The 26,450-nt window shown below is 31.5% G+C and overlaps 1 protein-coding gene across 1 annotated transcript in view; it reads right to left on the bottom strand.

Annotated features, from left to right (window-relative positions):
- Nucleotides 1–493: 493 nt before the first annotated feature.
- The window catches only part of LOC125065349, a 30,008-nt gene continuing 4,051 nt past the window's right edge, over nucleotides 494–26,450 (bottom strand). Inside the window, exons 2-6 of the mRNA XM_047672900.1 lie at nucleotides 13,293–13,441; nucleotides 12,467–12,638; nucleotides 11,767–11,998; nucleotides 10,621–10,770; nucleotides 494–867 (exon numbers count right to left, since the gene is read on the bottom strand). Of these exons, the coding sequence (XP_047528856.1) occupies nucleotides 809–867; nucleotides 10,621–10,770; nucleotides 11,767–11,998; nucleotides 12,467–12,638; nucleotides 13,293–13,441 (762 nt within the window). The 3' untranslated portion in view covers nucleotides 494–808. The remainder of the gene's footprint in view (nucleotides 868–10,620; nucleotides 10,771–11,766; nucleotides 11,999–12,466; nucleotides 12,639–13,292; nucleotides 13,442–26,450) is intronic.

Raw genomic sequence — 26,450 nt, 5'->3', positions numbered from 1 at the left:
TTGTCATGGCGTTGCAAATTGTTGACGGACTTCAGTAATTTTATTTTAGTATTAGCATGGATAAATTGAGGACTCGTTTTTTATAAAAACTACTACTTATTTTTGATACTCCATTCACTCATAAGTAGTTTTAGAGTAAAATATACAATAATTGTGTTTATGATACTTAGTACAACGCAGATCATCTGGTTGTATTTCCTGGTCATCCATCAAATTATTTCAAAAGTAGCACAAAAGTGTTCGAGTTGAAATGGGCTGAATATATTTTATGAACCTCACTCCATTTATAAAGTCCTATAAAGTTTATTTTTATTCTGTTTTACAAAATAAACAATTTAAATGGTGTTGCTATTTTAAAATAAAAATATGTTTAAAATCAAAACAAATTATTTCTTAAAAAATAAGACAATATTAATGGAATGAGGCTTTACATAATTCGAATAGGAAAAAAACCCAATAAATATTAAAAATTCTTATTAAATTTTTGGTTCAATTTAGTTTGCTTTTAGTAACAAATATTATCCGTTCCTATGGAACTATTATGTAAGAGTAAACTCGTACTTCGACGTAGAAATCCGTCGTAAATGTCAGAAAACATTACAGACTACAATAATTATTACAACATTTTAACGACGTATAACCGTATGCCGGATTTCAAAATTTAACGGATCAAGCACCAAGTGTTTAATTTGTCACTTACAGAATAGCTTAGCTGACCAAAAAAGCAAGAAAAACTGATTGTTACATGCGATTGAAAATTGACCTTGACGTCGAAGAAAACAAATATCTAGACTTGATGCTGGCTTTTTTACAAATGGTGGTACTGTAAATTTTCAGTGTCGAGCACGGAACCGTATAGAGGAGATTCTGAAAACAGAAATAAATCAGTATATTAGTATAAAGAAGTGATTGGTTATAAAAATATTTTTTTTTACTAGGTGGTGAGGCAAATAGACCACCTGATGGTAAGTGTTCACTACCACTGTAAAACGTGGTACTTTGGTGGTTACTGTAAAAAATATTAACCATTTTTCACAACAATCGCCAATGCGCCAACAATCTGGAATTTAAGATGTTATGACCCTTGTGCCTGTAGTTATACTGGCTCATTCAATCTTCAATTTGAAGCACAACAATAATAAGTAACGCTGTTTAGCGATAGAATGTCCTCCACATGTCATACCACAAAGTAAATAGAAGTGGTACTAATAAAAAATATATCTGCAATTATGAAAATACATCAATAAAATTAAGTTTTAATAGTTGACTTTTGTCATTTTTATGTACTTTTTTGAAAATAAGAAAATATTTAAGGATAAAGTAAAGTAGTCACAGCAGGGTTTGAACCCGCATCCTTCGGGTATTTTGTCAAGCATTATGTCTTATTTGCATCTTCGTGTTATATACTTCTCATTAATATTTTAATATAATTGTCAATTGAAGAGTAAAACCAGTCAAGTTTTTGAGTTAAAGTCAAATAAATGTCTGTCGGAGTCGAGTCGTGAACATACCTCTGTCAGTCAATAAGTCAATTGTCACACTTGAACAATCCTGTTTCCTCGAAGAATAAATTTGGTGTCTTTCTTCCGTCTAGTACTTTCCGTTCCAGTTGAACTATTTGTAGTTGTCGTCGGTGGGGTCGTGGTTGTTGTTGTCGTGGTCGTCGTAAACGTCATCGGATCAGGCAGGAATTCAGCTGGTAGCACACCTATCTCGTTATCACTGACAACTTGCGTTGGTAGAAGCGGTATGAGACCTTTCTTCAACATTTCTGCATAATCCTTATTTAATCTTGGCTGTTCGTCTGACGATCTTTGGTTTTCATTCATGTACGCGTTCAACTTTTCTAAATTTGCATTAATCTTTTTGATTTTCGATGGAGTCAAGCCTTGCGAATGTACATGCTTGTGGGCGGATGGAGCGACGGAGAGTTTGGAAGAAGCGTAATCATATGGAGGATATTGATAATTAGGATCATAATCCGTGTAACTATCAACCATGGCTGGTTCTCCGTAAGAGTTCACCGCTCCCCAACCCATTGGTCTGAAAGGTGGAACGGGTTGTGGCGGTGGCGGTACCTGGTCTACGATCGTGGGGTCTTCATGTGATGGGGTGTTGGTTGAGAAAACGTTTTTGATTGCAGAGTACACTGTGTTTAGTACCGATGGTGGAGGTTCGAGAGGTGTATAGCCAGCTGAATTATGACTTCCGCTGGGTATTGTGTCTCCCAGTGGCGTTAGGATAACCACACCGGCATGAACTCCGCTCAATTTACCCCGTCCTGTCTCAGAAAAACGTCTTAGTCGGACATGAGTTACGTCAACTGTCTGTTAGTTACACAACGGACTTCAATGATAGATGAGCACCTTTCTAATGTAATATAGATTGATCATTATAAAATAAAATCCAGCTTAGCTGAGAAATAAATAGTGATGTAACAGCATTTTATTAAATTATCGATAGCTAATTGACAGATGTGTAATGTTGTTTTTGTAAGGTGTTCGTAAATAGATGTGATTATAAAATACGAGTTTAAATTTAATATCATGAAATTTATTACACAAATTACCTTATTTTAAATAAGTAGGTTTTTTATGAATTTTTCCGTTCTTAATTTAAAAAAAAAGTCTTTATTATTATAATAATAAATTAGTTACTAATAATTACCTATCATATAATTGCTGTATCTAGGTTTGATTAATGTATTTAATAAATCACGTTATATTTTAAATATAAAGGTAAACGAACGAGCAAATGGGACCCTGATATTAGGTGGTCAACACCGCCCATACCGAATGGCGCTTTAAGAAATATTAATCATTCCTTACATCACCAATGCGCCACCAACATTGGGAACTAAAATGTTATGTCCTTTGTGCCTATAGTTACACTGGCTCACTCACCCTTCAAACCGGAACACACCAAATACTTCTTTCATACTGTGTTGTTGAATATCTGACGAGTGGGTGATGGGTACCACCAAGTGAAACCAACCAAAGATATTGTTGTTATAAGAAATACTTATTAATCATTCCTTAGATCGGCTATGCGCCCCACCGACCCTTGGAGCTAAGATGTTATGTGTAAATCCACGGGAATTTTTTTAATGATCCTGTGTCTGTAGGTCATCTAGCTTAGTCACTCTTCAAACCATAAGAAAATACAAACAAATTACTGTACCCTTCCCATATAAATATTATGATCCTCTGTCCAAAGGTTGCCTGGAAGAGATCGCTGTTTAGCGATAAGGCCGGTTGTACCTCATGCAACTTTTGTGTAGCGAAATTGTAATTTTTAGTTTTAAGTTTGGGTGCCATAATGAGTTAATAAATAAATCCAAATTATTGCTATTTGGCGGTAGAATATATTATGAGTGGGTACTATTAGTACCATTCTGATGAGCTTGCATAAAGCCATAACCAGTAAAATAAATCTCATATAATGAATTGATAATACATAGAACATCGAATCGAAAACAATCGTTACGTAATTGTCTAAATAAGGCCAATAGTCTATAGGTTAAATGTAATTTATAGTTCTTACGTTGACACCAACACTAGATGTCTAACTTGGTCGTACCACCTTTCACGAAATCATCCGGTAGCTGTTACGAAAGTAGTCCTTACAATTCGAATCATAATAAAACATTTTTAAACGCTATTTTAGAACAGCTCGACCGTGTCATATAGCTCGTTTTTAATACCTATATTACGATCAATACGTAACATTGTGGGTCACTGGAATAAGTATTAATATTTATGCCTGTAAGTTGTGTTGGTTTTGAGTTGAATTTTAATTTTGCGACTTTATTATATGTCGTATAATTTTGTGACATAATCACTGGCGATTGTGTAAGATTATGTGACTCTTTTTTTCCCTTTTATTGCAAGCAAAGGTATCATCAATAATAATAATAAACCGTGTTTTTAATTACATTTTCGGCAAAGACTTTCTTCAATAAATTTATTCAGTATGTTAAATAGACTTATTCATTGTTAAAGCGTTTCCTGGTCATAGACTACTAAATATTACATATTTTCTTTTTAAAATATTGTTTATAGGCAGCCTAAGAAATACGATATAGTATGTTATTAGACTATCCTGACCAATTGTTGAAATTAATATGATTACTGTATACTCTCACAATAATTATCTGTACGAACTTTCGATTTGAATATAATTTACAAAATATTCTAAAACATTATTGCATAAAATATAACGTGTAATTTTACACGTAATTTTTTTAAGTTCGATATTTATATAAATTAGTAAGTGACGTAATTTGGAAGGGGTGAGAGAGAAATGGCGAATGCATTCGACTCGCTCTAACCAGCTCCAATTTGGATTATTCATGCACGTTCTGTACACAGGACCAAGCTCCGAAATAGTTCTGTAGATCTCGATCTGTATCTATGTAGAGATAAAATTACTCACCGCGTGGACATACATGTCTCAGAATTTCATTCAACACGCAGATTTTCTCACGATATTTTCCATCGCTGAGCATTACTAAATTACAATAACAAAGTGTACAATAGCTATGAATAATTTATTAAATAATGGGAAAGTGTTGACGTCATCCCCGTTACTTTGATGAAATATCGTGTAATTCAATTTTGAGATTGTATGACTAGAATACATGTTTATGTCAAATCAGGATTTCGCAACTAGAGCGTGTGGATCTTTAGTCCAAATAAAATTAATATAAATTTATTTAAACAAAGTCTCGATTAAATATATATGGTAGTAATAAATTCAAATCATCAAATTATCAAATCAAATCAAAATATACTTTATTAAAGTAGGCTTATCTACCAACCCGCATTGGAGCAGCGTGGTGGAATATGCTCCAAGACCTACTCCTCAAAGGGAGAGGAGGCTTTAGCCCAGCAGTGGAAAATTTATAGGCCGTTAATGTAAGTAGGCTTTTACAAGCCCTTTTGAATCGTCATTTAACAAACTATATTAATTGAAGCTACCACTGGTTCGGAATGTAGATTCTACCGAGAAGAACCAGCGAGAAACTCAGTAGTTACTCTTTTTCAGCATCTAAAAATACAGTCATGTTAGTTAAATACAATTATATATATATGTAATATGTCCTGTATGGAAGTCAACAAGCATTAACTCCACGCTTTTTTATCATCTATATAATCTTGTATCGAATAATATGCCTTCTTTACCAATGTATTTTTACAAATGATTTGAATTTATGAAACAGCAAAGTTAATCGAGTTATTCCTCATAGCAACGAAGAAAATATTAATTACAATTTCTGTACTAATTTTATAAATGCGAAAATGTCAGTCTATTTGTTTTTCACTCTTATTGAACTGAATTTGATGAAATTTGGTATAAACCAAACTTGAAACCCAAGGATGAACTAGGCTAACGACCTATCACTATAACACTAGTTGTTTATAATACTAATGAGCCAGTTTTACTAAAGGCACAAGGGAATTAACCCAAGTTCCCAAAGCAAGTCTGGGGATGACTAATATTTATTGCAGTGCCAATGTCTAATAGGCGGTGGTGACCACTTACCTACAGTAGGCCCATTTGGTAGTCTGTCTACCTTTTATTAATATACGGACGAGGATTCAGACAAAAAGGTTGAGAATCCCTGAAGAATAATATTTGCTTTGCTAACGCGCTGCGATGCATGTGATCTGAGTTGTTACACTGTGGCTCTAATTACTCTGTCTCACTTACCCCCTTAACCGGAACAGAGCTTAACAATAACGTTACAACAATAAGAACATAATTTAACGAAAACAATAGAAAAGCGCCTTTATGTGTATTATACAGTTTATCTATCGCAAGAATAGTTCCTCGTGTTATATGACTTTGTTGTATCTAACGTGCTTATAATTCCCTGGTCTCAACGGGCTTATACTCTATGAGGTCAAAATATTGCGTAACCCTAAGAGAATGTTCACACATTGATGTAATATTTAATTTATAAAAATAACATAACATCAATTACTTGATCGTTACAATGCGTGCACGGAAGTAGCGTTAGCAAAATCATACTATTTTAACTATCAAAACGCGGTATTACAGATTTTGCTAATACAAAAAAATCATGTTTATAATGAAGCATACACCTTCTAAAAATTAAGATTTATTTACAAAGAACTCTAATTCACAGAATTGAAATTAAAGTTAAACTAGTTGCAATTTCATTTTCTGACGCTAATTATAGATCATTACCTCATGGCATGGTATTATTAAATACGTAAACGGTTTAATAACAATACAATACAAATACATACAAACATAAAATATACTGAGGTTTGAAGTAACAACTACACTGAAGAAGATTATGTTAATCAAATTAGTACAGACGTTTGAACTATTTAGCTAGTAACAATGGAACTGCAAACATTAATACATAACAACTCATTACTTTCTATTTGACTTATCTATGAACATAGTCTGTGGATATATAGAAGAATAGAAGGACTTCTAATACATGGACGGATAACATAAATAATCACCGAGCACTAATGCATTGGGTTAAGTTTCAGGTCAATTGAGTTTACACATCGTAAAATATAAAGGCTAGACTTGATATTATAGCAGGCTGGATATTTTGACATATCTTATAAACTTAACATATTTTGGCAGGTAATATATTTGTTCTCCCTTTTCTGAAATCTATGGGAGTGATTTCGTGAGAAGGGCGGAAGTGTGGAGCGCGCGCTGTGCTGGAATAGGCCGTTGGTACCAACCCATTTTTCAAATAAAAAGTTAATGTGACTTATTACCAAGGTGAGGTGTAACACATCATATGCGATAACAGAGTAAGGCTCAGCGTTCGTCGTCGTTTTTTTTTTTTTTATAAATATGTAAAGCCATCAAAAATTCTAGCAAAAACCGGACAACTAAAAGCCAAATATGTTCAGCTAAAACCAAATGGCAACCTCATCCATTAAAATTACGGATGCAGGAAGACGCGACAACAGTTCGCCAAGTAATAAATAAACATCACATTATACCTCACCTCTCTGTTTAAAACGCTTGACCCACTTAATTTAATCAAATATGTCTTCCGTCAGAATGTATTCACACACCAAAAATACCGGTCTGGTGATATAATTTGCTTTCACTAAAGGGTACAGTCGAGATTTGAACAGGTGTATCGGTTTCATTGTGCGTCTTCCTGGACGTATCGTGAAAGGAGGAAGGGTTATATAATTGATGATTAATATCTGGGTCGTGACCAGCCTTTGATCCTAATGCTAATAGACTATGATGAAATGTTTTATAAACTCTACAAGACGGTTAACATATTATAGTTTTGCATTATATGATAAAAACAAATCTGATCGTTATTTCTGGGCGACGGATCCTTTCTCTCTTTCTTCATGAGCTTGTTTTTATTCCTGTTATAACTAATGCTTTAACTTTTGTCTCATTAAACTTTATTCATTTTGTCTATCATCTCATTGTTTTACATACACGGATATATACTTTAAATACCTAATTTGAGCGAGAAATAACAACTATGATTTTAGGTAATTGAAATCGTGTAATACATAAGTAGATAATTAATAAAGTTACATCATAGTAGTATCATATTAATTAACTTGGAATTTTGATTCAATATTATTTGAGATGGTTATCGTAGGTACACGTGAATTCCCAAGATTGCTCGTGCTCGACGGCTAAAGAAAACATCGTGAGGAAATTTGCATTGTCGGCTGTCTGATTACATGTGTTAGTGGATACGAATCCACATGGAGCAGCGAGATGTATAAACCTTCTCGTTCTCTCTTCTCTCCAGTGCCGATATATCTTTAATATTGCGCTCGAAGTGGATATCCTAACTTTAAGCGAATCATGATTGCAGAACTGTCATAACAAATTTGTAAGGTGTCGCTTTGTGACTTATACGAACTGACTTCAATAAAATATTAGCTAAATATTTTGAATTTAATAAAATAGTGAAACCTCTCTTTCAACGACACATGACGTTATTTTCAACGGTTACATTTGAAAGGGAAAGTGCTTATGTTAATCATTATCTGATTTTTTAAAGTAGTTATTTTAAAATATTCACTTGCCTCACATGGCTTTGCGCAGGTCCGTCTTATTTGGTTTATTTATATTTTAGTATGAGGGATGAGTGATCAAGAGTGGAGATGGCCCAGCGGTTAGAACGCTGGGCCATCTCATCTACATCTTAAACGATGATTTCGGGTTCAAACCCAGGCAAGCACCACCGAATTTTCATGTGCTTAATTTGTGTTTATAATTCATCTCGTGCTCGGCGGTGAAGGAAACGTGCATGTGTCTAATTTCAACGAAATTCTGCCACATGTGTATCTAACAACCCGCATACCAATGCTTTTTTATATATACATAATACGTTTAGAAATAAGGGATAATTTGTAGTTTTTTTTTATACGTTAAAATTTACACACCGTTCAACACAATTAACATTAATAACTGTTTTAATGTTCTTTAACAATTATAATAATCCTATTAAGTAATCTTGAAAGAAAAATGAGGATGTACGTAATCAAGTCATGGATTCTTAACAAAAAAAAAAGCAAGAATTTATGAACATTTTACACATAAACATTATTTTCATTAAGCACTTGAGGTATGAATGGTAAGGTTATTAGATTTATGATACATTTTAAATCGTTACATAAATAACTGAAGATTTTTATTTGTTTGGAAAGTTGAATAATGCTGCACCTGTTTGGATAAAATTATTGTTAATTTATACGAGATTAGAACTATGATAACATTGGGTGTTCCGACTGTCATAGACCAAATTACGTCCGCGCTACGCCAGACTGTAAATTGATTTTGTGGCTTTTATTATAAGCATTTATCATTTTGGAAATTTAATATCGAAACAATGGAGGACTTTTTTTGTTAAAATTTTATGTATTTTTTGTAATTTAATTTAATTACGACAAAACGATATTTACTCTGTTTGTAAATTCTTTGTAGGTATTATATAATGATGGATGTTTTAATAAATACGTTTGTCATTTTGGAAATTTAACACCCAGTGAGCAATTGCATGTTCGAACATCTGGTGTCTGAAGTATTACTCAGCATTTAACTTCTCAACAAATTTTTACACTCGGTCGTCTACTAGTATTAGAAGCGCTGGCAAAAGTTCTTAAGAATAAAGTTTAGTATCTTTTCAATTGGTGTCCATGTATGAATTGCAATATTTTTTTTATGGGCGTTGGTGAATACATATCATTAGGTGACGCTTTTGTCGGCCGACTAATGTAGTTGCTTTGAATTGTTTTATTTTATTTGTGTCGTTGGTGTTGGTTATAATAATTCGTCAACATTTACATTACATTTTCTACATTAGCAGCCTGTAAATTACCCACTACTGGGCTAAAGGCCTCCTCTCCCTTTGAGGAGAAGGCTTGGAGCATATTCAACCACGCTGCTGCAATACGGGTTGGTGGAATACACATGTGACAGAATTTCGTTGAAATTAGACACATGCAGGTTTCCTCACGATATTTTCCTTCACCGTCAGGCACGAGATGAATTATAAACACAAATTAAGCACATGAAAATTCAGTGGTGCCTGCCTGTTTTCCACGTTAAAATCATAAATAAATCAAAGTCACAAATGTGGTAGGCTATAAGAGTGCTCGATTCCATGACTAAGAGGCACATGTGACAGGACATATTAGGAAAAATAACCTAGCTTTGTTTCCTACCTACATATATTAATATTAAGAATCTTCAGAGTGTTTACATATAACAACAAACTAAGTCCAACCTAAAATCATAAACTAAAATGATTTTCGAAGTGAACAATGAAATTACATAAATCAAAATATTCCCATACAAAACCGATATTCTAACATTTTCTCATTATGTAACGGTCGCCGCTCTCTCATTCTCAGATGTGTTCTGAATTACGTCACGACGTTTTGACCATCTTTAGTTTTTGGAAAAGTTAAACTTTGACCTAAGTTTACGGTTAGAATCGTTACGTACTGCTTATGAAAAGTCTGTTTACATTAACAAAGGACTTAAACTTTGATCCCATAGTTAGTAGTGAATTGCATTATAGATTAAAATTTATATTTGAAAATCGAACATGTTCTAAACACAACGAGGAACCTTTCTCTTTTTATTCCTTTGAATGGTATTAGGATAGGAATAGTAGTTATTAAATGTCATTTACATTACGTATCTCTGAAGGAGGAGCCATCTTTGATTGTCCATGATAGGTAATTATTTGTTTTAATATTGAAGTTGTATGTATGTTGTTGTATGTTTTTTTACTGAAGTTAATTAAAAGCCTTGTCCGTAACATAATTTAATATATAAATGTTAAATTAATCGTATAAGACTTTAGATAGTATCAAGAAAGTTCCATTTCAGAAATCAATTTTCTGATATAATTTTGTAAGTTTTCATATTTATCATAGTGAAATTACAAATATGATAGTTGATTAAACAAAATTGTGTTTTTGAAAGTGTGCGTATTAAAAGTCTATGTGTTTGTGTGTTGATCTAATAAGTGTCTAATGTTCGTCGAGTCGTTCGAATACTGTCATTACGTCAAAACATAAGTTTGTATAAAACACGATTTTTCATATATCTGTTAACATATCTTACCATCTAAATGGGCTGGGTACTTGTGTGCAGCAAATCCTGTAGGCGCGGCTGGCGCTGTGTGCGAGTACTGTGCAGGCGCAGTCGCACCGTAAGCACTTGGGGGTCCGTACTCCAGATGTGTAGTGGGAGGAGGTCCGTATACAGCTGTTGCTGTAATTATTATGTTACAATTAATTTCATCATTGATTATGATCAATGTCGCCAAGATTTGGAACGACCTGTCTGGGTCTATTATCTATAAAAAAAATCTAGTGCCCGGCTTTGAAAACTGGTAGAAAACCATCAAGTCTCACATATATCCATTAAAGCAGTGTGATGAAATAAGCTTGTAGCCTCAAAATTAGAGGAAGCTAAGGCCCGTTGGCTCTTACTTTTTATCAGATACATGTGGGCAATAATGGAATTATCAATATTCATAAAATCCTTAGTTCATCTTTTATGACATTTATTGTAAGCGTGAACCTCTTAACGACAACTTTATCTGGTCAAGGAATCCTATTGAGAAACAAACTTGGTCGTAAATAAAACGGTCCATCAACGGATCATGAGCGTGCATAACGACTTCTTGAATATAACTACTCTTGTATTCATTGTGTATTGTATACACATTGTATAATGAAAATTCCTACAACGGAGCTATTAAAGTGATCCTTTGTATGTATGCAAAAATATTATTATATAATAATAGTATTTTATCTTCTCACAGATTGTATATAAAATATTTAAGATCTTTTATATGTTAAAACACTTGAACCAAAATAATTCAGCGATCCATACCGAAAAAAATATAAACAGTCATGATATGTTTTTAAAAGTGGTGTCTACATTATAGATTTAACAAATTAGCTGCAAAAGACTGCGTAAGGGTAAATTTTAAACAAAATTACTCATTTAGTCCCGGTAAAGTTGAAATTTTTAAAAATCTCTCCTTAGTGAATGCTTACCTTCTAAAATGTACCTATATTACTAATTTTAACATTCTAGAATATGTCATGTGATCACAAATGATTTATTAGTTGGTATAGGTCATTTAAATTTAGTATCGGTAGACAATCGATTTTCTAAAGACATTTGCATGTTACGTATGAAATACCAATTAAAAAAAACCTTATGTTCTGAGGGTTGCAAAACTTCTGGAATACTTACATCCTGGCTTCTTCTCACTCAAAACAGCGGAGCTAACTATCTTCTTGCCAAAGTTGCTAACGACGTCTCCCTTGGATGATATCACTTTTCCAAGGGTCGATGCCAGTGCACCACCTCCTTTGATTAGCTGACCCTTCAGGATAGTTACTCCACCAGTAATGGCTTTAACAGCTTGGAACAAAGTGTAAAAGATGGATTTCTTCAAACCCCAGTAGTCAACTTTTTCTCCTTGCTGTGAATAGTTTAAAAATATCAGTTATGATACCTTAATTTACGTATTTAATTATGGCAGCAATAGTTTCCCAATAACTCATATGAGTAAAATTCGCTTTATTAAGTTGACCGACGGCTTAAATTGATTTTTGAAAAGCTACTACATAATTATTGAACACTTCTGTGTATAGGATAATAAAAGGTTCACACGTATTATATTTTGTTGACAAACATAATTTGTTGAAACAATCAAATCAAGATAATTAAAAAAAACTATATAAATATCCCGTCAAAAAAACTTGAAACTTGACAGCGTTAATTGCTTAATTGAAGTCAGTTCAGATGATTTAAATTGGTTATGATTTTCAACATTTTAGTGGGAGCCTACTCATGAAAAGGACGACAAATTCCCTAAATTTCTTCACAGTAATAAATAAGTATTCTATAAAGATATCTTCAAAAAAATATATAATTTTATAAATTTTACCGGTTCATACGAGTATCCCTGTTCAGTGTGTCCAGATTTTCCCGAAGCTGATGATAAGAATGACGCCGCACCAGCGGATGCCTGGCCAAGGAGACCAACTTTACTCTGTAATCCTGACGAAGCTTTGGAAATCACTGCTGATGTTATTGCTTGAGCTGAAGATCGTTTGGTTCTAAGAAGATAAGAAATATTTAGATAAATTGTCTTAAATTTTAATAAATTTGTCAATAAAGTTTAACAAAAAATCCCCCAACCTAAGTAGGTTGCTAAGTAGCAGATGGGCTTTGTATCAACTATCACACCAAACAGAAAACTTGCTTCAGCTTGAAGGGTGACTGAGCCTAAGGAAAGGTGACTGTAACTCAAGCGACGCATTATCTTATTTACCAAGGTAGGTGTCGCGTTGGCGATGTAAGGAATGCTTGTGGACGGTGGTGACTACATACCGTCAGGTGGCTCTTCTGCTCATCTGCTTGCTAATAAGTTTGTTTTGAATTAATGTTATCATTTATTTTATTTTTATGATTGGTGTAAATTATAATAATAGATCAATATTTTGCATATGCATGACTCATAAATAAATATGAGTTATAGGCGCATGATTTTTCCAATCTACAACAAAACAACCTTGCTATGTTTATTATACTATATATATTAATATTATGAAGCTGACGAGTTCGTTTGTTTCAACGCGTTTATCCCAGCATCACTGGCTAAACGAGTGAGAAATAAAATCTTTTTTCACTAGACTTTTATCAATAAATGAGTTATCCATTAATGTAGTATATTCTTCTAATACCTAGTTGTAATCATTACATAATCTTACCTCATTATTTCTTCTGCTGCTAATCCCTCAGCAAGAAGTTCCAGCTGTTGCGGTGTCATTCGACTGATAGCAGCCATGTCAATGATGTCCAGCTTTATTGGAGCCGGTGCTGCCATTGAGGTAGCCAGGCACACCATGCAGAACCAGAACTGGGACAATAATATATAGGGTTAAGTTCGCTGGTCACTTTGTTATGTAGAATGAGTAGTGAAGTATAGTAGGACATATTTATAGTTGTCTCTCACGCGATAATATCTTTGCCGATTATAAACTGATGTTGGTTGTTTTTTATTCAATTGACTATAACATAAGAAGTATCGACGCAAGTAAAACATAAGGTAGGTGCGCAATGTGTAGATCTAGACTTAGATAAATGGCTTTAAATCAGACACGGTAAAATTCTAAAATAATGGAAATATCTCAAGTACCGGACCAATATATTTTGAAGGCTGTAGTGTAAAAAATACCTAACCAAGCTCCGGCCTCCTGCTGAGAATTTTTATGATACCGGGAAGATTTCCAGAAAAACTTATAAATTCGTATTGGACCGACTCCAAGGATTGATTGGGAGAAATATCAAGGTAGAAATAACCACTTCAATAAGGAAGGAGGTGTTCACAAATATAAATAATAAATATTAACGCAAGATAATTCAGTAGCGAAACAATATACTACTGTTTTATTTACATAAAACAATCGTTGGTTCGACACGCAACATGCGAGATTTTGGATGAAAGTTGTAATTATATAAAGAAGTTATAATAATTATATTAATCCACACAACAAAAACACACACACACACATGCAACAATTTAAAGATATATATATAAAGGAATAATTGGTATTTTTATCTATTATTATACTTGAATATATTATCTGTGCCCAAAATATACAAATGTTACCATTATTTTTAAATGAAATGGTGCTAAATTAATTTATTCAATTCATAAAAATAAATAAAACGCCTCGTTTGTCAGTTTGCCTATCCGGTCACGTCCACAAGTAAAAATGAAAGTCATTGTCGAACATCAAGTGAAGATAATGAGTCTCGTACACATCGTGTTGTCTAAACTTAGATGAATTGTTTGAAAAGTATAAACAGTTAATTCTAAAGGCATTGATATTGAAACATACATCCATAAATGTGTGCTAGGAATTAGTTTCTAGTAATAATACTTATTTATTTGGTGTACAATAAAGTATTTTAATTATTCATAGTCCGCCTTGTCTTACTTAAAATTTATATTTACTTGAAAATACACATGTAAAACTTTAAAGCATTTTTATAAACACATATTGCGATGAAGCATTCTTGCTGTCATTGCAGACGGTCATGATTTGTCCATAAACTATTTTTATTTTAAATTTGTATATAGGTAGTTAAGACATTAATGTTAATGATCGTTATGTAAATAAATATTATACATTATATATTATGTTAAGTAAATGAGTGAATAATTTACCAAAATGCTGATTTTTAAATTGACGTTCATACTTATTGTATATGTTATACCTACAAGTACAAATTGTAAATGCTACGGTTTTCTCTCACGTATCTAGTCTAATTATACAATATTATTCATACATAAGCCAATTAACGAAAATGAAACTTACAACAGTACTTAAGTAATGTTTGCGATGAGTTAGACAGAGTTCTTAAAAGAAAATGCCAAGTGCGTGTCGGATTTGTGCTAAGATCAAAATCAAAATATAATTCATTCGAGTAGGCTTTTACGAGCACTTTTGAATCGTCATTTAACAAACTATATTAAGGGATGCTACTACCGGTTCGTAATCCATATTCTACTGAGAAGAACCGGCAAGAAACTCAGTAGTTTCACTTTTCCAACATTTAAAAATACTGAATCATGTTAGTTAAATACAATTATATATGTATATAATACAGGATGTATTATATTGCCTGGAAGTCAACAAGTATTAGCTCTACACTTTTTTATCATCTATAAGAGTTCTGTACCCGTGGATTTGGACTTCAGTTATTATCGTATGTCATAACGTCCGGAACGCGATGATGAAGATGTCATGTCCTTTATGTCAGTAGTGACTCACTCACCCTTCAAGCCGAATACAACAGACGGCAGTTTTTTGCCGGTAGAACATTTGATGAGTGGCTGCCACCCAGACGGGTTTGCCCAAAGCCTCACCACCAACATTAATTTATGGTTATAAAAGATACACTTTGGCAGAAATAATGATAAACGGCATAAGCTTAGTTATAGGTTTCCAACCATTGGGCACGGGAACATTATTAAAAACCACGAACAGATTTTGTAATTTCGTGTAGAGTATGCGGTATTTTTTTTGACGTCCTTTTGTTGCCGAATTCATATTCTATGAGATATTTTTTATAATATAATAAGTTTTAATAATAATAATATCAGTTATTTTATTACCATCTTCGTTTTAATCTATACTAATATTATAAATGCGAAAGTAACTCTCTCTGTCTTTCTATCTGTAGCTCTTTATGACCAAACCTCTTTACTGAATTTGGCGAGATTTGGCATGAAACAAGCTTGAACTCCAAGGAAGAACATAGGTATTCATTTATGTGTATGAAACCTGATGACCAACACCTCAAACGTGTCATTCAAGTCATTGAACATTTGGATAAGGTTCTAATATTTCCTAAATGTACATCGGAAATAGTTATCTGTATATATCTATACATTTTTATTATTTACATTTAAATACTATTTATTAATCGATTATTTTAATGCACAGATTATATATAAAAATAGGCATTAACAAAGTGGTAGAGCTGAATATGGGCTATGACAATATAATAAATAAAATAATGTTTTATTCTCAAATAAAGTTCACAGATGATTATATTTTACAGTTTTTTTACTCACGGCATCGTTATATTTATTATATGTAGATATATTACACAACGTTACGAGTTGCAGTATTATAATAATTCATAGCTGCGTTTTCTATTACTATTTTTTTTTATATATCTCTAATGTATTTTTTATTTGTATGTAAGATGAATATATATAGAATGTATTATAATTTTAATTCGCAATTACCGGATTGACGCAATACCGTAAATGAAATTCGAAAATTGAAAAAAAAACAAACAAATATAATATAGATAATAAATAATAGATACAAAGAACTGTAAGGAGTTTATTGTTTTTTTTTTTAATATTATAAAAATATTGACCAAAGAAGAATCAATAAAATAGTGATACGCAAAAATTTTATAAGACCCACATACGTGAAGAAGTGTTAGTAATAGTTAAGTAATAAATTAATTAATACGAACTGTTATACAACGATATTAGAGACTTAGTAACATAATATAAGTTCTTCATTAACCTTACAATTATACAAGCGACCAAAACGTAACAAGTACCTGTTTTTTTTATATAGAAGTGAAAGGATTCAGAATTTATTTTACAATTTTAGAGTACTATTTTACAACTTGAAGTCCAGGGAAAAAGAAAAATCATTACTCTTAATTTCCCGCCATACCGAGTATCTGTCAATATACATGTTACCAGTTTAAAAATTTAGATTATTACAATGTGTACAATATATATCGTTTATACTCTGGTATGGTCTAACAAAAGATTTAATACATAGTATTTAATCATTTTCTTTAAGTTTTACCTTTGATCGAAAATAGTAAACATACTAAAATTAGTAAAAATGTATTCCATTTTTTTTTAATATACAATTTTATCGTTGGTCAGTCGCAATCCAATAGGCGACGAATAGGCGTTAGGCTTGAAGCCAAATTAGTTAATCTGACTAAAGCATTCGTTTAAAAAACAGAAAATTAATAGCGAATTTAATTATATCTTTAACTTTTCTTGATTTAAACAGTACGTCTGTTAATTTTGTGTTTAAGTACGAAAATAAATATGCAAAAACCAATTTCTCAGCTGTGGTATTTTGTAAGTCGCCTTGGCAGTGAAAAGCGAAAGTTAAACGTGCGCGGGGCGACCGCAACGCGCCGCGCCTTCCGCTTGCTTCGATGCGGCTTTTGAACGAGCGATAATAACAATTATAAGACAAAATGTTTTTTTATTTTTATTCTTATTGGTTTTATTATCATTGACCATGTCCTATTATTTTACTATCGATATTTGTATGATATATATTTTTTAAAGAAGTAATCTTATTTTCAGAATATAAATTTCACTCTTAATTTTTAGCAGATAATATAATAATGAGTTATCATTTTAAATTTTAAAGTGTCAGAAACAAAAAGTCTATTCCTATAAAGAAATATTGATGTAACAAAAAATATCAGATAATACAAACCTTATTCACCTTTGCCTTTTCAAAGAAGTAATTTACAAAAAAATCAGTAAATATCTTATGAATCACATTAATTATTTATTTATATTATTTTAACGTAATTTTTAACATTAAAAAGGTTTACAATAAAGGCTCAAGTTAAATGGAATGAAAAAAAAAAACTTTCTTTAATTTGTTTTCGTGGCTTAACTCATTAAATACGCTAAGAGTATTATTTCCTGTTGTCAACTGTTTTTGTGGGTTAATATGTGAAGGGAAATCGGATTTGAATAATATTGATTTTAAATCTATATAATACGGCAATATCCTAACCTTCTACAAACTACAAAACGACAGAAATATTACAGTTAGATACGACCTTCGACAATTGATTTGGAGCAGGCACTTCTGCTCTATTATTAAATATATCAAATAGACCTGAATAGATGAATTTCAAGTTTGATGGTACTAGACAAAGTCGTTGCGCTAGAAACGCACATTTTTTTTAATATCTAAGTGTCGCGGGCAACCTTTCAATATTTTTTGGTTATTGAATCATCAATACATATTAAAAATACTATATATTGTACACATTATAAATTATCTACAATAAATTGTGAATTAAGCTTTATAGTTTGTGTTTTGTGTGCCCGACTTTGACAAATGTCTCATCCATTTTATTTCGTGTCTGACCTAAATCGGTGTTTTCCGAATATATTGGCTAGGTATTAAAGTATTTATAAAGCTTAATATTATATACAACGCAGATCCGGTATCAATATTTACGTAACTAAAAAATTAACGGATTATGTAATTTGTAAGAAAATAAAAGTAGGATTCGGCTCAAAACTTTTTATACTGAATATCAGATTTTAAGGTAACAGTCTAAAACTGAGTTACTCTAAGCTACGATAGCCTGAGTATGAGGAGCTTGGTTTCAAGGATCTTATTCTACCTTGGTAGACACGTCTGGCAACTTATCTGAAACATGCAGGTTTCCTCACAATGTTTTACTTGACAGTCGACACGTCATGAAATGTATTCATAATTTTAGCAACTTTGGTTATTACCACTCACGCGTTCTAGCCACTGAGTCATATCGTCTCTGAGTTTATATATAACGATTATTTATTATGATACATAATACGCAGGATGTATAAATAAAACATTAATACATAAGATATATTATTCCCTATTAATGAACATGACAAAGAGATTTTAAAAATACAATGAATCAATTATTTAATGTATACATACTTATATATATTATTAATTCGAAAGTAAACAGTTTGTGTGTGTTTGTCTCTAATGGAATGTAGGAAAAAAGGTTCGCAATTGTTTGTTTGTGAAATGTAGCAATATATGGCAAATTATTAATAATACATATTTGAAGTATTATATCAGACTAAAATTGCCAAACCAAATACGCAATAACTTAAACACTGATAATATTAAGTATTGTATACATTATACAAATATAATGAATTTGTTAAATATTATACTTTAGTAAATGATTTTAATTATAATAGAAAAAAATCATAAAATATAATAAACGTATAATATACTATAGTTCGTAATACTGAATCAAAATAGAACTAGAATATATATTATTATTATTATTATGAAATCATATATATAAATAATTCATTATATAGGATTACCTACAGATTATATTCTTGTATATATCTTTACAAACATATAATGTAATAAATATTTATTTTACGGAAGTTATTTCTTTATAATTCTCTTTGAATTTTTCCTTTCTACAAAGCTACAGGTCGTTAGTTGTTGTTTAATAAATCAAAACTCTTTCACTTGTTGTAATAAATATTTATAACGTGTATTGCTCCTTGTAATACTGCAATACATAAATACTTAAAATAATTGAAGATCAATTAATCGTATTCTAAATGGTTATATTGGTGAATAAAAGACACTCAAAAAAAATTCCTTTGAAATAAGTATCGTTATATAACCTATGTTATAATCTACTAACTCATAATGTATATATTAAGACTAGATAAGAATATAACATGTTTGTATGCAGGTTTCCTTACAATACATATATACATAGCACATTAAAACTAACAGTAGTTAACTCGGATTGAAGCCCATGACCTTTGTTCAACGTGCTATCCACTGGGCATATCAGTTGAGACACATATTATACTATGTCAGAAATCTTCAAAGAAATGCTTACAGGAACTGCACAAAGTGTTACCTCAATCGCCTGATCGATGCACAGACGCTTAGAGTATGAACAAGCATATGCATAAATTTTCATATATTAGATATTAAAATATATACAAACTAGGATTACTATATAAATAACTCTATAAATCACTTAGTGATAAAAATCTTCAAATGAACATATTTGTTATTTCGTAATTACGATTATGCAACTCATTGAAACGAAAGGAGTTTTTTAAGACATTCTCTTCGCTGAAGTCAATTTAAATTATGATTACGAATAGCTTCAGTGATTATCAAACCTATATATTTGTCACAAATATTATCAATTGATTTAATTTTGAAGATCGACTCTAGAATCATGATGTTAGCTTATTTTGACAGGGTTAAAGAGTAGAGTTAATCAAACCATACATTTAAAATATGTATAGGTATATCTATGGCTCGTTTGTGTGAACTCCATTTGCTAATATTTTGGTTACACTACACACTTGTATCACCGTTTATAATACATCGATATTCCATTTAACTACTTAAATCCATTGTAATTTTACTTCCAAACATCTAATATTTGCTGACATCATTTTTATTTTTAACTGGAATCCAGAATAAATATCATTCATTCAATTATTAACACTGTATTTGGCTTTGGAATATATCAAATGTCGTTCTCTATCAATTTTTTTTATATTCAAAATAATATTTAAACGTTGATCTCATTATTTTATGTAAAGACGCACGTACGACGACGTACGCTATCACCGCAAAAATTGCTGAAAAACTTAGAAGCTATAGCCATATCTTTCGAATACAATTTAAAACAGAAAAACAATAATAAGCACCTAATATAGCAGGCGCCTCTTTGATCCCTTTAATTATTGTCACCCCACTCCTAAAACTTCACGCTTAACTGGAGGGTTAAACAGAAACATTAACTATTCATTGCAAACAAGCATGATTACTATTCTTTAAAAACGGACTAACTTAAGGTTATTACTTAACAATATTACAACAACACACTCATTAATAGAGCTATACTTATTGTGTGCGAATATTTTTTTTTAACGGAAGTAAGTAATATATATTTATCAAGCGAAATGCACGCTCGCATGGATCAAATGATTGAAGGTTTGATGACGATTTTACAACTGGCTTCAGGTTTATTGACATAAAATTTCCTTTAGACATTCTTAATGGTATTACGCCTTCGACTTTAACTGTAATAAATTTATAGTAATATAAAAAGCTGTTTTGTTTTCATTGAATTTGCTAAACTGACTATAAATGCGTTTAGGAGGATCTTTGCTCAATCAAAGGGATTCTTGTTAATTTTTATAATGTCAAAATATGTATTTTCTTTATCTATACTTTGTTCTAAGGTTTTTATTTTTATCTCTACAATCTAATCAACACGATTAAAATCGCTTTTTGCCTGTGCCAGTATCTCCCCTTTCTTCTTCTAAATGACTTAACATATTTTTATGTAGTTTTATTTTACTAGAAGGAGTGATAAACGAGATAGGTAAGATTTTAGGTAAACTTAAAAAGGATTACAAAGAAGTCCTCATTTTAAGATACACGTAATAACGATTTTTGCCTCTTACAAATTATTGAAAAAAAAAAAGAAAAATTTACAAAGCTGTTTTCTTTAATTAATTATTAATCTTTAATCAGATAACATGCTAGTTACTTTGGGCATACAATATAGATTACAATTGTCTTTTACACTATAATATAAAATGAATACTTTCGATAATTGATATCAACGGTGATACGTTTACAAATGATTTGGACGAAAAAAGTCGTTCGCTGCGAAATAGTTTGTTTGTTGGATAACTGACAATAAAAATAAAGACATTGGGAGGTAGAGTTAAAGTTAACCATACCCATTAAATATTACTACTAAGTGCGCTTCTCATTTATTTTTTAATAAATTAAACCCTTGCGAAGCCGTGGGTCGCGTGTTAAATATGGATAATTTCAGATTCATATATGTAGAGACTTGTAATTAAAAACAAGCGGTTGCATAAATTTTTGTAAATGTTTAATCTAGTTGGTAAACCCATTTCACAAACGCTAATAAATAAACATAAGCTACGATTATAACAGATTAAAATAAAAGCCGTATTTTTTAATCATATTTATAGTATTATATAAATTTGACGACCTCCGTGGTCGAGTAGTGTGTACACCGGTTTTCATGGGTACGCCACTCCGAGGTCCCGGGTTCGATTCCCGGCCGAGTTGATGTAGAAAAAATCATTAGTTTTCTATGTTGTCTTGGGTCTGGGTGTTTGTGGTACCGTCGTTACTTCTGATTTCCATAACACAAGTGCTTTAGCTACTTACATTGGGATCAGAGTAATGTATGTGATGTTGTCCAATATTCATTATTATTATTATTATTATTAAGTACAGGCTTTTGTAGGCCCGTCTGGGTCTCTGCTCCCTCATCACATATTATCAATACTTACATCGTTATGTTCTGATTTGAAATTATTGAGCCAGTGGAAATACAGGCACAAGATACATCTCACTGCCCAATGTTGGTGGAGCATTAGCGATGTTGGTTTTATATTTCTAACGGTGCCGATATCTGTAGGCAGTGGAGAAAACTTGCCATCTATTGGCCTATTGGCCGTTAGGTCTAAATTTAACCAATAAAAAGGTTTCATCAAATCCTTTCTTAATAAATATAAAAGAAAAAAGGAACTTTTCAAGTATTGCCTTTGTCTTATAGGTTCAAACCTTGTGTTTATAGACAGCCAGTATATTGACAAAAGTTTATATTAATGTTATTAGTAAATATATATTACGTTATGTAAATATTGAGAAAACGAAGATCCGGTGAGAGTTGACGTGACACGGAATTCCCAAAATGACGTTATTTCGAAATAGTCTGTGGTCACGGGGACAGGACACTTACTGATAAAAAAATCTAAGATATATTTATCATTACCACATAATATAATAACTAATGGGCTCAACTTTGTTATATAATGTTAAAAGTTAGTTTTTGTTTATTATAATAAAATAAACTTTTATTAGGAATGGACAACCTGTAATGGATTGATCGAGACTGTTTAAGACTTCTTAAAAGATCGTGTATTACGTGTGTATTTCAATTTGCTTATTAACTAATTAATAAAAAAATTATAATAAAGCAATAATACGATCTATACTTACTACTTTTACCGAAAGGAACCGGCGAGTAGTTAACGTAACTCGGTATAATATTAAAAACACATTAAATGATTTTTTTAAATTATTCTTTAACTTCTGTGCACACCCTACTGACTACTCTCCTACACTATTCTGGGTTGGCTGGCAGAAAATGCTGTTATAGCGTTAAGTCCGCCCTCTGTACATGTTTTATTTGTACAATAAAGAATAAAAAAAAAAAAAATGATAATTCGACGAAATAAAATTATAAGTTAAGTACAATAAGAAAGTATGGATCGTAATTGTAATTTTCTCAATTTACTTAACATTTCGTCTTACGGTTAAATGAACTTCAAGTTTTACTCGACATTCAATTTCATCTGGTTACCTGCCTGCCCTGTTCCAAGAACGTTCATTAATTACCACTTTCTTAAAGTAAGACCAGTCTCGTAAAGAAATTATCCGACGTTACATATTATAGGAATTATTGTTGATGCCGTAAACTATTTATTCGTAAGAAAATTTGATTCAAATTTAATTAAATGTGTTTTGTTTATAAAATCATATAAACAATGGATGATATATGTTTCCAATAAAATAGTTAACTATTTCTGTGTTGCTTATAATTCTTCAGTATTCAGAAGATGACCAAAATTTTTCACCAAATTCTCGAAATTTGTTTACATTTTTTTTGACTCTAAGTAATTGCAACATGTTGACTAACACGTTAAGACAAAAAAATGTCTGTATCAACTGTTAGAGCAAAGAATGATTTGTCCGACCGCGGTCGTCAGCGTATTCACCGCAAACACCTCTGTTTAGTTCCGTTTTACCTTTTTGGACACGTAACAGTTCTCCGCCGTCTTGACACGCGGTTGTATACTCGCTTACATAATATTGTCCTCATTATGTTTGTCCATTACGAGATTATGTCTCGGAAGTAGAATGAGACGACATAATATCGTTTTCGGATACAACGTATTTATTTTATTTTAAATAAATATATATAATTTATCTGTTTCATTATGTGGTTTTAGGTTTATTCAATATAACTAATCTGTACTTAATTTTTTTTGTTTATAGCAACACTGTATAATACAGATAACACAAAAACTGTCATAATTAAAAAAATACATTTGAATAAAATTTGTGTTTATAAATAAATTGCTACTAAAAAAATGAAAAACAAATTTAAGAAGCATTTGATTTAAAATATTGGTATCTTGCTTTTTATTGACTTTCCTACAATCTAAAAAAAAACTTAAAAACAGTAACTCAGTTTTTTTTTAATAATGTTTGTAACATTGTACCGGCCAATAATATTACTTAGGGTATTGTATTATTTACAATAGACTTATGATATTTCAGAAACTTGGTTTTGTGGTCGATATACTTTCTCCGGTATATTTATATATCTTTTCCGGCATTGATGTATGTAATATATTGTCATATAATATAACGATTTAATTGCGTAATTTTAGGAATATATAATATAATACCTACGTCTCGTCTCGTCTAACTAGCTCACCCTTCAAATCGGAATACATTTGTTTCATATATTATAATGTTTGAAAATATTATATTGTCATACATAATGCTTATGTGATAATGAGTGGGTGGCATCTGCCTATATGGGTCAAAGACCTACTTATTATGAAAACAACAACACGACTGCTTGATCATGCTGAAAATGCGCGTCACGCAAATACCAAGACCAAATTTCACTGAATTTGTTTTTAATAGATGATTAGACTTTAAAATTACGAAGACGACGAAGATCTAACGATTAAACTAGTTAAAAATACCAAAAGAAATATTTAATGAGGAACTAGTATTAAATGTAAATAATGTAACCGAAGCCGCGGGTAAAGGCTAGTTGCAAATAAAAACACTATTACCTCAACATAATATCATAGGTACTAGTGACGTGTAACTTTCTATCGATAATAAGAATACGTCAATATATATTATGACAAATGTTGATAATTTGTGTAACGACAACAGTGATATTCAGAAAGCAAAACGGATTCACTTTCGTTCGACGTACGGTTACGTTACAAGTCGATGGCCGAGGTAACCTGGCCTACGACAAGGAATGAGGTTTACGTAGCCATATAAAACCAGTTCACACCGGTTCGTCGTCTTAATAACGACGCTTTTTATTCGTGACTTTAAACTTCGCAACTTTGAAAAAACTAATTGTATCATGAACCAACTCTATTGAAATTAAAACATAATATCTATCAAGAATATTTGTTGATTACTAACAGTATTTAAAACGGGATATTTACCATGTTTTTTATTTTTATTTGTTGGAGCTCGATATTTCGACATTATCTACGAATGTCTTGTTCACGAGACTGAACAAGACATTCGTAGATAATAAGGTAAATATCCCGTTTTAAATACTTAACAGTAATAAAAATAACCATGTTAATTTAAAATCTTATATTTGTTGATGTTATAGATACTGCTTAAGGCGCGTTGTGAAGAAATTATAGAAGTGATTTATTAAGTAACTTATTGTCATTACAATTAATAGGATTGTCACAAAATCGAACTCAAGACATGGTTCATTGACCGTCTAAATTGATTACTTTGTTTTTAATTTAATTATCGCAGTTCTACCTACATTGAAATTTAGATAGAATTTGAAGTAATTATTGTAATAATATAAATAAGGGAGTTACTAATAAGTTATTACTATAACATAGGAATTAATGTATGGAAAATTAAGGATAACAAGTAAATTTTGCAATAGTTAGTGCGTATTCACGAGTACAAGTTTTAAATAGATAACTGGTATCCGTACATAATAGGAGTGCGTTATATTTTTCTAAAAAAAGGACATTAGAAGAGGAAACATCTACATTTATAGTAATATTTTGCATCGTGATGTTGCGGCATGTGTGTTGACGTGTGCGATAAAGGCATCGAGGTCAGTTTATTTCTATAAATAAAATATGTCCAGATATAAAGAATCAGAAATTTAAATAATCCTAGTGCCAATTTAAGTAGGCGTCAAATTCACGTGACCATCATAATACCTAAATTATCTTAAACTACTTCTAAACTGGTATAATCGTTTGGTTGGTTTTAAAATTATGGATGGCATGAAGAATAACATCGCTAATGCACCAACATGCATGGGGCACGATATTGTGCCTGCATTTACACTGTTCCACTCATCCTTCAAACTAGAACACAACAATAATATGTATTGCTATCTGGCGGTAGAATATACTATGAGTGAGTGGTTTGTACCCAGCTATACGGGCAAGTATACTTAAATCAAATCAAATCAAAATGTTCTTTTTTCAAAAAAAGTTTTTTTTTTTTCAAAGTAGGTACTCTTTAGTATCGTTTTAATTAAATTAGCATTAGCATTAGCAACCACTGCTGGGCTAAGGCCTCCTCTCCCTTGAGGAGAAGGTTTGGAGCATGTTCCCCCACGCTGCTCCAATGCGGGTTTTTTGAATACACATGTGGCAGAATTTCGTTGAAATTAGACACATGCAGATTTCCTCACGATGT

Source organism: Vanessa atalanta, chromosome 7 (genome assembly GCF_905147765.1).
Source record: "Vanessa atalanta chromosome 7, ilVanAtal1.2, whole genome shotgun sequence".
Lineage (NCBI taxonomy): Eukaryota > Metazoa > Arthropoda > Insecta > Lepidoptera > Nymphalidae > Vanessa > Vanessa atalanta.
This window is presented reverse-complemented; position numbering and strand designations above follow the sequence as displayed.